General features: G+C 34.9%; 1 protein-coding gene across 11 annotated transcripts; it reads right to left on the bottom strand.

Annotated features, from left to right (window-relative positions):
* Positions 1 to 206: 206 nt before the first annotated feature.
* Positions 207 to 13,799, bottom strand: LOC111018506 (paired amphipathic helix protein Sin3-like 4). Of its 11 annotated transcripts, XM_022294614.2 has the most exons (24): positions 13,694 to 13,796; positions 13,579 to 13,611; positions 13,329 to 13,418; positions 12,853 to 13,008; positions 12,560 to 12,749; positions 12,377 to 12,475; positions 12,087 to 12,254; positions 11,719 to 12,004; positions 11,245 to 11,372; positions 9,266 to 9,341; positions 9,154 to 9,183; positions 8,707 to 8,987; positions 8,452 to 8,606; positions 7,997 to 8,112; positions 7,668 to 7,925; positions 5,990 to 6,661; positions 5,830 to 5,900; positions 2,767 to 3,396; positions 2,547 to 2,647; positions 1,864 to 2,002; positions 1,614 to 1,766; positions 1,335 to 1,498; positions 1,142 to 1,253; positions 207 to 880 (listed from the first exon to the last, which is right to left on the bottom strand). In XM_022294614.2, the coding sequence occupies exons 4-24, from the start codon at positions 12,990 to 12,992 to the stop codon at positions 719 to 721; spliced, it is 4,131 nt and encodes a 1,376-aa protein (XP_022150306.1). In that variant the 5' UTR covers positions 12,993 to 13,008; positions 13,329 to 13,418; positions 13,579 to 13,611; positions 13,694 to 13,796; the 3' UTR covers positions 207 to 718. The 11 variants fall into 11 exon arrangements, with proteins under 11 accessions (XP_022150306.1, XP_022150308.1, XP_087983013.1 ...); XM_022294616.2 differs by lacking the exon at positions 13,579 to 13,611 and having other exon boundaries at positions 13,694 to 13,799; XM_088126887.1 differs by having other exon boundaries at positions 13,579 to 13,775.
* Between the last annotated feature and the right edge of the window lie 1,481 nt (positions 13,800 to 15,280).

Consider the following 15,280-nt stretch of genomic DNA (forward strand, 5'->3'; position numbering starts at 1 on the left):
ATGATTGGTACATGAAATTATATCCATATCTACATTTTACCATATGAATCTACTGATGAAACAATCAATCAATCAACCAATCGTATGGCAAAAACACTCGAAAACAAAAGACATAAATCCCTAGTTATTCACTCATTGTACATGGTAGAGATTTGACAGTGGCCTCAACAAATTTAATAATAGATGCACGACGCAACCATCTCCTGTATACAAATACAACTTATTTATTGAAGAAACCAGAATGAATGAAATGTGGAATTGTATGTGTAGTTTCTCTCGACTTTTTCACATCACAAATTACCTCTATTTACAAGATTTTGTCACATAAGACTGCTATACGTGTTTGTGTATGTGTACGTGCACGTGTACCAACTGTGAATATGAATACAGACAGCCCTGGATCCAAGTTCACTTCCCTCAACTGTATTTGTTGTAAATTGTCTTGTTACAGACAAATAATGGCTAACATCACAATCAGCTTGTCTTGCCAATTTCCTGAGCTTCTTTCTATTACGCCTGCCTGTATTCTTCTGCTGTTGGAAACCTAAGATATGCACACAACGCCATCTCAGATTTTCTCTTGCTTGCTTTGCTTCAGTGACGCAACTCAGAAATAAGAGCCAACGGGACATTAGTGCGAAAAGGAGAGACCAATATGGTGCTAACATAAAATAAGAATTCGCCTACATATTAGTGCGCTGGTCGTATAGGAAGTGCTTCATGAGCTCGGCGATAGCCATCTTTGATATTGTTGTCCTCTACGAAAACCACTGTTTGAAGACCTTGATTGGTGGGGATGCCAAGAACCACTTCTATGTAAACTTCTCCTTCTGCCTTTTCTGCGAAACAAATAGTCTTCTGTGTCTAAAACGTACGAGACCTATCAGATGCAAAACTGAAAGTTTAGACAAATTAATTAGAATATCAGATCTACATCTAAAATCATCACAATAAACTCTGAAATAATATCAGCTTTGGTCTCCCCGCCCTTGAAATGCTCTCTTTGCGTGTTTTGAGACTGTCTTTCTATGGCTGTCTCTTTCTTACTTTCATTTAAAGTTGGTTTTCTTAAAATAATTTTGTTAAGATACCGTTTAGAAAGTGGGAAAAAAAAGAAAAAAGAACTATTCTATCGGAACACCTTCGATGAAGTGCAAGTGATTTTACACTCCAGACCATTAAGAATCTGAAGTTCTTCCATGGCCTGGCATGCAGCAGAAGTTTCATCCCTGCAGGCATACTTGCATTTATTTCTGAGGAGAAAAAAATAAGTGTTATTGTCGAAACCAGATAATGGTAATAGCAAAGTATGAGTTCGTGAATAATCTGCATGCCTCTTCAAGTAGATTCTAGACTTGTCTTTCTTGTCAGGGAGAATGGAGAGGAAGTCATTATGCAGGTAATCCGAGAAATTGGGATCCAGTGAAACAGCCGCAACTTCAGGCTTATCGTTGCCGAACTCCATTAGCTGAATTGATAGATGCCCTGGAGTGCATGACTGGTGGAAAGAAGAAAAGAAAACATTATAAGCGTTAAGAGAGCGGTATAAAGGTACAAACTTTGAGTCAATCCTTGTCATCATTCCACAAGACAAGTAAATCGCAAAATCTTACACATTCTATGCGATATATGCTATCGTCATGAAGAAGCACGCGGGCATTTTCATGATAAACTGTGTCCACATATTTTCCAAGTTTTCTAGAATTCTCATAGGCATATAATTGGAGAATCCTGGTATCCATCTCATCAGTAGCAACTGTTTGAAGCTGAAAATAGTGTTGAAATAACCTTTCAGGTCAAAAGCACAACAAAGCAGAAACAGAATGACTGAGAAGTTAAACATCTACTACGGAGAAATCTTGCCTGTTTAACAAGTTTAAAAATCAACTTGTCCAAAGTGAATAAAAGATATGACTGGGTTCCAATAATAGATCGGCAGTCATCCTCGAACTTCATAGTATCAGAGGAGCCATCAAGTAAACTACAAAGTGCATTCATAAATCTGTTTCATGTTGAGAGACGGTCAAATGATAATGAACAAATCTAATCATCAAAGATGTGTAAAAGATGAAGAATCCTCAAAATCAAAGCCAGTAGATATGAAAGCAGGGAGATTGTTGAGAATGCAATATCTAATAGAGAGGACAAAGATGTTAGAGCTCTCGATCAATTTTTCCCACTAAATAGGTTGAAGATTTTGATTCCACACGTGCGTTATATTCAGTAACATAGGTTGTCCCACTAAGTTTTACAAATGGGTGCTATAAGCTTGGGTACTTTTACGAATGGACACTATAAGGTCCAGATTATCCCGTAAATGACATGCATTTGCATCACAATCTTACAAAGTAACAACGAAGAAAAATTACATATGCAAAATTCTAGACAAAAGATTTAAGTTATCTCAGAACACACTCTTATCCGAGATTCAAATCCAAATAGGTTTGATTCTTCCCTCCCATGTAACTACAACCATAAATGAGACATTTAGAAGTTACAATGACCACGTGACACGAGTAATTATATTCATGCAAAGGAAAACAAACCTAGAATAGAGATCATTAGGGCCGGTATCATTTGAAGCCTTCCACTTCTTATCCGCAGATGATGAATTAATCTTTGCTGATTGAATCCGCTCATACAATGTCTGCCAGATCAATTAAATGAGGTTAAAGGTCAGTGTGATAGAAAATCCAAAGGTACATTCATAACTGATCTCAATAAAGTCAAAATCCTAAACAATTGCTTCAAATTTATGAACCGTACTCGGTGAAGTCTAAATAGAACATAAAAGGAGTCATTTCCATAAAAAATCCGAGAGTTATTTTTTTCGCCGTGTAATGCCAATGGGATGTACTTGGCAAGAGGCTTCACATTAAGTAGAAAACGTTCTGAAAAGGGTAATATTGTTCCATCACCCTCAGTGCTATGGGCATCATCCATCCCTTCAGCCTCACCTTCACTCTCAACCTTACTATCATTGTCATGGCACCCCCTGCCTTCCTGCCCTTCACGAGTACTGTCCTCTCCATTAACAGATTCAGTACCGGAAATATCACAATTCTCAGAACCATTTTCACTATCCTCTGATGAACGCCGAGCACTTTCCTCGCCTTCATCATCAGCATCAACGTGAGCTTCCCTTGTCACATCCCTGCAAGATATTTTCTCTACACGAGCTCTGAAACATTGCCTGCCTGTGACACTGTCTTTTGTTTTGTCCAGACCAGCTTCTTGATAATTCGAAAAATTATCCTCATGATCTCCTGTTGGTGATAATTCACCCTCTTCTCTCTCTATCGTCAAATGTCCATCACATTCTTCATTCACACCCAGAGCATCTGAGCCTTCCCCAATCACACCATTGGACAATAGTGGCCTCGATGAACCACCACCCTGAAGTATGCAAAAGAGTATTCAGCTAGCACAAAATGTATTGACTTCTATAATAGATCTCACTTTTATTTTTTATGCAAACGTTCTATCAATAAATTTTTTTTTTTAAAACGTGAGGGTCGGAGGATAAGATTTTAGCTCCCAACAGGAGAAGAATTAGGTTAAAACACAATTTCACTCCCTATATTATGGCTCATGAAACGCTCTAGTCTCTCTATATTGTTTTTTCTGTGACGCTTTAATATCCATATTTTCAAAAATATAATGATTATGTTCCTAGCATTAATAATTGAAGAGTAATTTAGAGATTTGTCATTTGGTTTGATGACTCCAACGTATCTGGAAAAGTACAAGTATACAATTGATAATTCATTGAGAACCCAGAACTAATTCATTAAAAAAAATGAAATATAAAAATTGAAATCCCCAAGAGATGGTATTACACTCCAATAGGCTAGGAGGGCTTACTGAAAAATGTTGATTGTAATCGATGGAGGAGATGCTATAATTACAACAGATCCTTGAGAGAAGGCTAAGAGCCTTAGAAGAGCAACATTATGATAACGTCTATTTCTTGTTTTTTGTTTCCAATTTAATTAAGAAACCTGAACATTTTGCAACTAATTATGTTTCTTGTTTCTCATTTTTTGAAAACATTCTAAAAAATTGTATAGAAATTTTGGAAACAAACAAAACAATTTTCTTGTTTTCCTTTCCAATTTGTTCCAAAACATAAATAAAAATATAGTTTTATCATTCTTGAAACCATAAGTTTTAGGGTCATGCAATTCTATTATTCTTCATTAAAAAGAAGGAAACAGAAATAGAAAATGAGAATGCTACCAAACAAGTCCTATATTATCCCAAACTTCCTCTGGATACCTTCCAATATCTTCAGAAATTCTACGGTTTTGTTGTTCAAATAACCCAAACAATAGGCTGAATATAATTGCTCAAAGAACCATGACTTTTGTTTAAACAAGAGATAAGGTGAACATTTGAGGTAGGGACATCCATGGATATTGAGGCTAAATAGCTTTGAGCAGAGCTCTATAGATATTATTGTAGTTTTATGAGGCATAATTTTCTTATTCGACCAAGGACCCAATAATTGGTAAATATGATATAATACACCAGTAATTACAATCAAGGAACTAAATTTAAAAGGGAAAGGATATTAACTAACAATTAAAAGATATTAGATAATCTAAACAATATAAAACTATATTTAGATAATACAATTTACATTAATTACTCCCTTAAAAAAGGAAAAGAGGATTAATTTCTTCCTTGCTCCCTTAAATAAGTTCTTCCAATTGGCGATAATCAAAACAGAATTGCAATTAGCTAATTGAACTAATAAATTACTAATCAGTTAATTAAACCTTATAGTGTGTGTATATATATATATATATATAATTTTCTTTTTTCTGTAATGGGGAGTTGGAGCTTTGCTGCACTATATCCAAGAGCACCTGCACTCGCCCCAAAGCCTGGACCCGAGAGACCTCAAGGATTTTTGGTATTAAGATCACCAGAAGGTTCGAACTTGAAACCTCTAAGCCAGAATGACTGAGAGACTCCAAACCTTTGCCAATAGGGGCAATTAAACCTTTTAATATTAAGTTTATATAATTAAATATCACACTTGTCATTTTTTTTTTTGGATAGCAAAAATATGAATTCATTAATTAGAAGAAAGAGGACTTAGAAAAAAGGAGAGCCCCAGCAGCACAAAGGGTTACAAACAAGACCCAATTTGCAAAGATTTTTGTGTCAAACCATAATTACAAAAATCAAAATGAAGAATGCACCAAATAGAAGAGAACATCCTAACTTAATTTTAAAAGTCATCACGACAAGCCACTCCCTAAAAATTCCTCTTGTTTCTTTCTGCCAAAGTCTCCACAAAAGGCCACCACAGAATTATACCACAAGATTCTAGCTTTGCCCCCAAAGAAGGTCGCATAAAGGAGCTGGTAAAACACCTCCGATCAACTCGGGAGGAATTCAACATCTCACTTATCAATTAGTTTTAACTTCATCTATCAAGTAATCATTTATGTCATTTTTAATATTAATTTTATATAACTAAATTTCTCTTCACTTATGTCATTTTTAATATTAATTTATATAACTAAAATTCTCTCTCATTGTGAGCTCAAGTTTTTCGCAAGGGCCAACTTGATCCCCAAATAATAGAATCCTAATAGTCCTACATTGTAACTATCCTAATAGCTCTAGATGTAGATTTGCAATTTACCTAATGTGAAGATATTTCCCTGCAACAAAAATGCTGGTAAGACGTATTGTGAAAATTTAAAGACAATGTGTGGGATGCATATTTTCACTGCCAATTATCCAAGCTTTTTCAGGAAAGAAGTAGCATAAGGCAGTTTCAATTAAAAGAAAGTTTCACGCCATTGACCATACCTGTGATGATGCTAATTCAAGCCCTTTATCAACACTACCACTCCAAGTTCTGGATGGAGTAGAACGCAGCCCTTAAAAAACCAAAAACCAAACATTAGATTAAAGTAGTTACACAGAAAAGATGAAGACGAACATTGAACAATAAATTTAAAATGCAAACCTGATGCATTTTCTATGATTACTTTTCCATTCGCTTGCTCAAGCGCAGTGCTAAGTAACACATTTGACATTGCCAGCCTCTCGTTAGAATGCTCTTGTTTGTCAACACCATGCAATTTATTGGTCCTAGCTATATTTAACTGCAATTTACAGAGAGCATCAACCTTGCAGTCAACACGGTTTGCTTTTTGAAAACTACCTTCTTCAAGAGAATTATCTCCATTCGTGGGCCAAACCCTGCATGGGCTTGATTGTTCAGGTGGAATGCTTTCAACTTCAATTCTGGGAGGATCTGACAGCTTGGACTCAGCGACGCCACCAATAGGACTACCACTAGTCTCAACCATACCAATAGCAGTACCTCTAATCGCACAGTTCTTCTCCCTCATGATATCTTTGGAATCCTCAGCACCCTGAGACCGTGAAGGAATACCAAGCATGGGCTCCAGGAAGGTTGTCCAAATCTTCATAACTTTATCAGACTGATCCCCGGTGCAGATTTCTCTACAGGCATATTTGATGAGGTGATAGAGATCTTCGTGAATATCTTGATCAGGGTAGTCAAATTCCAAATTTGGAATTATAGGTCGTTTATTTTCGACAGCAATAGTGAGCAGTACATCCTCTTCCTTTTGCTTCTTTTCACTAATTTCTTTGATCTCTGATAACAAAGCTGCAAATAGCATGCATGGAACGTATGAGAAAAGAGAGTGAAAAGGAAATGGACCAGACGAGCATATTAACATACCAATAGTCCAACATTTTTCACAACTGATACAGCTTTGGAATCTGTTCCCAAAATAGAAGTAAAGTAGAGAAAAACTTGATAGCACAAGGGTTTCCATCTTCCCAACTCACCAGGTTCTAAATTCTAGAGACCACATATGAGATATTACTATGACACTGAAAATTATTCAACATTAGAAACCCTTAAACCCAGTATTTTTCCAACTCAAGGAGAATGAAAATGCAACTTATGTGTGAATTAATGTATCTTGTATCTAACATCCAGTAAATTAGGATTTGCATAGGAATAAATTATTAGGGTCTCATTTGTAAGGAATATTCGTGTAAATGTTGGAATTGTGGGTGATGTTCCCCGGGTAGGAACCTTCCTTTTTCAGGTCAATCTTGGTACTTATTACGGTCTTTAGGACTAGCTATTCTCATGATGCATTGGATTTGGTGTTCTGGTTGAGCAGAGTGATCATGTTTTCTCATGCCTCTCCTAATTTCTCTCTGTCCCCCATCAAGCAGTCCATCCAACCAACAAAATAAAAATTGACTGAAAACTAGAACACATCATTCAATTCAGGTGGGGAAACAAAAAATAAATCTCCCCAGTGAGCTATCTTCTGCAATCCATGAAATGTTGGAGCCTCTTGGATGAGTTTTCTGCTCAAATACATAATACATCTAATGAATTCGGTTCTTTTACCACCCAATAGTAAAGGAATTGCCATAACTTGCCAACCTCAAAAAATTTGCAGAAATAATAATTACATATCCAAACTAACTTTTTGATAGTATTGTAAATAGAAAACAAGATCCAAATAATACCATCTTCTTGCACGGGGAACAAAAGTTTATGAAATGGGTAACATTATTATTATGGATACTAAGCTAAGGAAAAAAAATCATAAATAAATCAGATATTTAACTTGTAACTTGTAACTGACCTTTTGTGCTTAAGCTCTTAGTATCCTGCTGCTTGAAATAGAAGCTGCGATGATCAAGTGATTTCTGATAATTCTTAAAATATATTTCAGCCCAAACTTTGTTAAAATCAGATCGGTATCGTGCCCACTCTTCTTGTTTTTGCTTCAAGCGAGTTAATATAACAGGGAGAGCAAGAGGTGCGTTCTTTCTTAGCACATCCATCACATCAAGGCCATGATCACCATACAAGCGTTCAATACACCTCAGATGAAGTGCTGCTAGAGAAGGTAATAGGAAAAACTGACAACATGACAAGTGAGCTCATTAAATATCCTAACAACAAAACTACCTGTTAGATGGTCTTCAAAATGGATTGGATGGTCCGACAAGTTTGTTCTTTCTAATAATTCTTCAACACGCTTGGATGTTACATTTACAGACTCTAACAACATATCTAATTCAAACCTGCCAGCATAAGTATAACACAACTAATTATCTGTGAAAATATAACTGCAAAGAAAAGGAAAAAATAAATGGAAATAATTGATAATACTAGTCAGATAGAAAGAAAGCAGAAATCAACGGACATCCGACATGAATAAATACATCTACTGAATGATAAATTTAATGACAGAAAATCAAAGCTTAGGCATTGACATGGAATCATCAATCATGAATGCAAAAGACTGCCAACTATAAGTATAACCAATGAACCTAGCAAGAGCATCAAACTTGATTGCATCTGTTAATTCAACAGATAAGAAGTGAAGAAAATACATAAATTAATCTCAGTTGAGGTTTAACCTGTCATCCTCACAACGAAACAGGCTTTCTTCATACTGGTTTTTGCGCATGTGTTTAAAAGAGTAATCCTCACTTCCTGAAGTAACAGAAACCCAATGATCATTTAATACTTGATCACCAATTTCTGTTCTCTGACTAGCGAAGGGAACTGGATACTGCAAGTAAATTACGAAAAGAAAAAAAAAACAAAAGAATCAGAATATCAGTTCATGATCTATCTCCAAATAACCTAGCAATAGTTATTCCACTTCATACATTCTTTGGTAGAAGACGATAACTAGGTGTACACTGCTCACAATTAGAGAGGTCAAGTTCATTGATAGGCTTTGCAAGATATTTGTCCTTGCTAGAAAATAAAGTCATCTTATGGCTTCCAACATCGTTAGAGCCAAAAGCAACACTTTTATCAAGTCTATCCCTTTCTCGATTCCCACGGTCTCGATCTTTAAAACCTTCCTCCCTTTCATGATCTCGAATTCTTTCCCTTTCCTCTAACTTCACCAATCTTGGTAGACTACATTCATTCCACAAGGATTCTGTGACATGGTTGTATTTTGTTACGCTACAAATTAGTTTACAAATTATGCAACTGTGCGGAAAGGGAAAGAAATAAAGAAAGAAATATAACAAAGCCACATGTCCTAGAACACTGCTTTTATTTACTGATACTAGCACATGGAGCAATGCAATCACTTCACTTACTTTTACTCATGATACCAGCTAGAAGCCCATCTGCAGGATAGTAATTGATTTAGTTATCATCTTAGCAATACAGCATGATTATCAGGTCAAATATCAGTTTACTAGTAGTTACCAGTTTTGTCACATAGTGTCATAAATTCACCAAATCCATCCATAAGGTCTGGATATCTTCCAATTAAATCTCTCACCTGATAAGGGAAAAGTTTACACAAATGTAGTAAACGTAGTGTGTATTTCCCCAAAACCATCAAAGACTTTTCATAGTATAAAGAATATGGCTAAGCAACACTATAAATAAAATCAGGAGTGTCAAGATTAGTCAACTACTTCTAACCACCACCAAATAACATCTACATTCTCTTCTTTCACCGCCCACTTAGGAGGTGTTTTTATGGGAAATATAGTTGGAGAGAAACAGCAGAGTTTTTAGGGGAGTTGAGAGACGTTTCGAATCTGTGTAGGATTTTATTAGGTTTAACACGTCCCAATGGGTATCGGTTTCTACAAGTTTTTGTAATACCAATTAGGCATTATTCTTTTGGACTAGAGCCCCTATCTTTAGGGGGTATTCTCTAGTCTGGCTGTTTTATTTTATGTCCTTGTATATCTTTTGATTTCTATCAAATAAAGTTCTTTTATCAAAAAAAATTAAAAAATTGACGTTCCTTATGTCTTCTCCTCCAAAACTATGTCAATGTTCATGCAGGAAACAGCTAAGGAATATATAGAACTAAGATCCTCTTTATAAAATGAGAAAGGATTTGAAATGCGATAAAAATAGAAAAAGAAAAAGTAGTAATTGAAAGTAAATTTTTTTATATCATTTTTACTACAAATATTTTAGAATCAAAGTCTGAATGGAGTAAATTTGATATTTCTTTTTGGTTATATATCATTTGGTCCTTGGAGTATACATCAATTTTCAATTTTCTCCCTAATATTTTTAAAAGTTTCAATTTTATCATTAATATTTCATAATTTTTCTCTACTTAGTAACGTCATTGAGATTGAAACAAAATAATGATGCGGTGTTTATCATTTCATATGAGTTGGCCATTTTTTAATTTTAAAAATCCACCTTACTTCTACCCAAGTTAAAAATCCAATCAACCCTATCCTAATTGAAAAGTCACCCAAGTGAATATTATCATAGGACACATCTAATCTCATCCAATTTAAATAAAGAATCACTTGTTGATGTGATCATCACTTGTAGCCTACATCATGTCTCTACTCTCCCTTCACCATCTGTTTGAATTTAAAATTGCTGTAATTTTATTACATGTAGGAGAAAATTACAACCTAGTCAAAAAGGTGAAAGGTCCGACACTCCCTCGTTTTGAAAACTTTGAAAGGTCTGAAACTATCCATTCTAGTTTTAAGATAAGGCAAAACTAGTTTTCGCCTTCCCTTACATGATTATTATATACAAAACACAAAACATGAGTTCCCATGACTACCCAACTATCCATAACTTATCATAACTTCCCAAAACTACTCATAGCTACCTGTAACTTCCCCTAACTACCCAATTAATATTTTCAACCACATATTATTTCCTAATTCATCTTAAAAGTCCCACGTCTAGCATAGGTAAACTAAATTCGAGACCTATCACCATCTTTTGTTGGATCAGAAGCATCTTCTAATTTTGAGTTATTCAAGACCACCAAAAATTATTTTTAAAAATATAAAGCCTCGAGGAATGGGAAAGGGAAATGACAGCTCATACCTAAAAGGAAATGTCAAAATGATTACTTATTCTTGTCTGGGTGCCACAGTACAATAGTTATTAAGGTCATGGAGTAAACTTGAGGACTAAGACTAAGGAAGAACAATTCTTGTTCCTAAAACGTACACGGTAAACATGGCAACATCAATATATAAATATTTAAGACAGATATCAACTTAATGGGGCAAAAGAGAAAAGATGCTTCCAAACACGATATTTATTCATTCTTGCACATACAATTTGAAAGAACTCAGTGAGTTTCTTCCATGATTAAAAATTACAACACAATTTTGCTTAGAGAACATATACAACATGACAAGGGTAATAAAGTTCTTGTGTCATAGATATATATTCCATACCAAAGAGTGCAGTTCTGATCGAGTGATTATTTCCTTGTCAAATATATCAAGGCACTTCACAAATTCTTGATAAACATCAACATTTTGCAACTTCTGTCTTACCTTCTCAATAAAAGACATAGCTGCCACTGCCATGAAATCCAATAAGTAAGAGATGCAACACCAGAACGAACAATTATCTTATATATTCAAAATGCCTTACCTACTAAATATAAGGGCACATAGTTACAACTCTTTTGCTTAAACCAAATACAGATTACAGATCCAAAACGGTGTGTGTGTAGATGTAAAAGTAAAAAATTAAGGAAAAATAAAACTTTTGCCTTTAGTTTATATAGGATGTGTAAATGTTAAGTAAAATAAGTTGCAAAAAAAAATTTATTTGCAGTCAAATAAAATCTCCAGTATTTTAAAATATTCACTTTTCATTCTCTTATCATAAGGCCAAGGAACGCACGCCAGAGTTTTTATCACCTTCTCCACCTGGATGCCATTTCTCTGAAACTGTATCTTCAACTCTAAAGGTAGATTTCCTCTTATGAGGAAATCTTTGCACACTGATGTCCCTACTGTTATCATGCTTGTTAACTCTTTTATCAATGTCCCTATACCGTTCCCTACTATATGTGTTGTCTTTTCTATCCTTTTCTTTTTCACTGTGCTGACATTGTGCTTTATCAACAGTAACTCTAGCATGGTCAGAATCAGGGTGGTCAACACCAATATCATGGTCGTCATGTGAAGCCATTGTCCTCTCTTTCTGGTAATTAAGCACACAAACTAAATACCGGCCAAACAATTGAATAAAATAAGAATTTATGAAAAGCATGAACATTTAAGACCATGTCAAAATGTACTTGTTGAATAGGTGGTATGGAAGAATTCCCATCACGAAGCACAGAATTTCTCATAGATGATGCATGATGATTTGAGGTTGTGGCTGAAGCATCAGGCAGAAAATGAACAAACTCCCCAAGAAGGTCTGGGTGGTCATGCAGAAGGGCAGCAACCTGAAATGAGTTAAACTCAGCATCAAATGTTAAAAGAGAAACAAAAATAGGAAATTTTGAGACAAATATCCACTGGATTGCTGTTTTAAAAGGAGGCATGAACTTGAAAAGTGAAAACAAACCTCCCGGTACACCTCACTTATGGACTTGTTTTCCTTCCTGTACAAATTCAAAATTTCTAAAAATGACTTGTATACATGGTTATCCCCTTCGAATCGTGTCTGCATGTTCAGAAAAGAAATCTGCCTATAATGCATGAAAGCAAAACAATCACATCAAAAAATGTCAAAATGTGATTTAATTACCTTAATCTTACCGACAAAGTTGATAGCTTCTTCAAATTGAACAGGCTTCTTCTTTTGAGGAGGTGTTTCATCCTCAAGAGGAAACGTTATTGCATATCCTTTAGGCAAAAACATATTAAATCCCAAAATCAGGTCACGATGACCTTTAAATAGTTGCTTTACCCTTGCTATGACACCAACGGTATCAATTCTACAAAACAGATAACAGTAACACAGATCATTTAAAACTCAAGGGAACACCTCTAAACTAGATAGGGAAGGGGAAGAAATTACACATCATATTGCAACCAAACCTTTGAGATTTGAATTCTTTCATAACTTCAAGAAAATCTTCATACTTTTCCTTCTTGTCTCGAAAGATATCCTTCACATTTTTAAGATATTCTAGGGCATCATTCGTAGTTAATTTCTGTATGCTGCCACCTCCCACCATTTGGCTCTGCACAGTACTTCATTTCCAGCGCAACAGACATAAAAATAGATAGATCTGTTAATCTTTACAGTGATCTATCATCGAACTCACCACTGAACAAGTATCAAGATAAAATATTGCAGAAAGAAGCACTTCTCTCATTAATTAATTCGGCAAACCAATATGTCCTGAACATAGTTTTTATTCAGATGGATTTGTTAAGTGAATCCTCAAGCCTAAACCGGTATATTCCGCCAAAAAAAATCAACCAAACTCAACAAACAGAAGCCTACTCCCATGCAGAAATTCATAAAACAGAGAAACCAAATTTATCAGAAATATGGAAGATTGACATACGATTCTCCTCGAGAGGGAAGTAGTAGGCGCTAGGGCTGTGACTCCATGTTTACATCTTCTCTTGACCTCTTCATCGCTGAAGCAAAATATCTGTATTCGAACACCAAATCATGCCCCAAAACTCGATTAGAACCAAAATCCTACACGCCACACTCGTTCATTGAAAGAAGAGCAGCAAGCAAACAACAGATCTAAACAAAAGAAGGAACAAAAAAGATTACGAAACTATAAACGATGATTCATTCCGAACCTGTGGATGGATCACCAACAAATTAACAGAATCCTAAAAGCACAAACGAATTAACATTCTGGTTGATGGGAAGGCAAGGGTGATAAGACTATGCAAAGAAAATATGAGGGATTACGTGAAGAAAATTTGCGATGGATCGTGAAGTCTTGGGTGAACGAGCAAGCGTTGTGCAGTACCAAGTTAGGAGAAGGAAAAAAACGAATGAAAAGGAAGAAAACTGTATAACAAAGGAAGCTTTTTTCGAAAGACTAGTCAGTGACACGTGGGATGCACGTGAAATTTATCATGTTACTTGGAGCAATTTTGACATTCCAATACAAACTCTTTTTATTTCCATCCCTCTAAATTTCTTTAATTTTCTCTCCCTTTTTCTATCTCCACCCACTAACATATAAAATGTAAGACTTAGATTTTGTATAGTTTGCAAATTGATTTTTTAAATACATCTAATGTATATTATGTTCGTTTGATCTAATCTATAAATAGATTTTCTTATTTAGTATAGCTTCTTTAGAAACGCATCGGTACCAATTTTTAGATGACCACCACTAAATTTTTTACAAAGAAAATGATATTTTAAAAAAATATATTAAAGATGAGTGCTAAGGAATCAATATTTAAATCTTTCTAAAAAGGATCTTAACATGGTGGAAGCAAGTAATCTTTAAAATACACACGTTTGAAAAGAAGGAAAGAAAAAAAAAAGAGAGGCTAAAGCCGATAGTTTTGATGGGAAGGTTTTTTAATATTCAATATCTATCTCTTCCCACTTACCTAATCACAACTTCAGATAAAACTTTTTAAATCACTTAAAAAATTTTCTCTTCAGTTAGGTAATTGTCTCCTATATAATTCAAGGGTAAATGGAGTTCTGTTGACTTGAAAAATTGAAAAAAAAAAACTGAAAAAAGAATGAAGAACAGACAAAATGGAAAGGCAGACTACCTTGGATTAATGATGACGATGAGAGCATAGTTTCTAAAGTCACAGTTGCGCTGGTTCTTCCATCTGGAATGATAATAGAGATTTATGGGTTATAGAGGCGTGGTTGATCAAATTATTAGGGGCATATCTTTTCTACATTATCCTGCAATCCACCTGCGAAGTAGTTCATATTCGCTCTTCAGCCAATGACGACCTGACGCACCTACTAATTCTTCTGCAAATTTCACATCGGAAAAAAAATAATAATAATCAACCCAATTTTCATCGAATTATTCTTTCCCTAACCTAATTTTGTCCATGCTCTGATCTACAGATCGATGATGATTACCTTTCCATTCATTGCCAACAAATCTTCTCCTGAAAAAAAAACGAAAGTAGAGAGAAGAAAATTCAACAATGATAATTCCAAAAAAATACACGAATTCAAAGAGATCAATAGAATAGCACACTTGAGAGCAAGGAAATGAACAGAGGCAAACTGAGGATTTGGTGATCGTTGAATGGAGAGGATGGAGCAGGATTTATAGCAAGAATGTTGGTTACAAATTCCAATAGAAATGCTGAGCCATTAGGTTTGGGAATCCAAATCGTCTGAAAAAAAATGGAAAGAGAAAGATTAAATTGAAGTAAGTCACGTAATGGCATGTTTTTTTGTGGATTTTCTTTGGTTCTTCTTCTCCCATATTCTGTCAACTTTCTTTTCCTTTGATTTTTTTTAATTTTAATTTTAATTTCTTCGTTTTAAAATGGGACATTT

Source organism: Momordica charantia (assembly GCF_013281855.1).
Source record: "Momordica charantia cultivar OHB3-1 chromosome 8 unlocalized genomic scaffold, Mcharantia_2.0 BLBB01000008.1, whole genome shotgun sequence".
Taxonomy (NCBI): domain Eukaryota; kingdom Viridiplantae; phylum Streptophyta; class Magnoliopsida; order Cucurbitales; family Cucurbitaceae; genus Momordica; species Momordica charantia.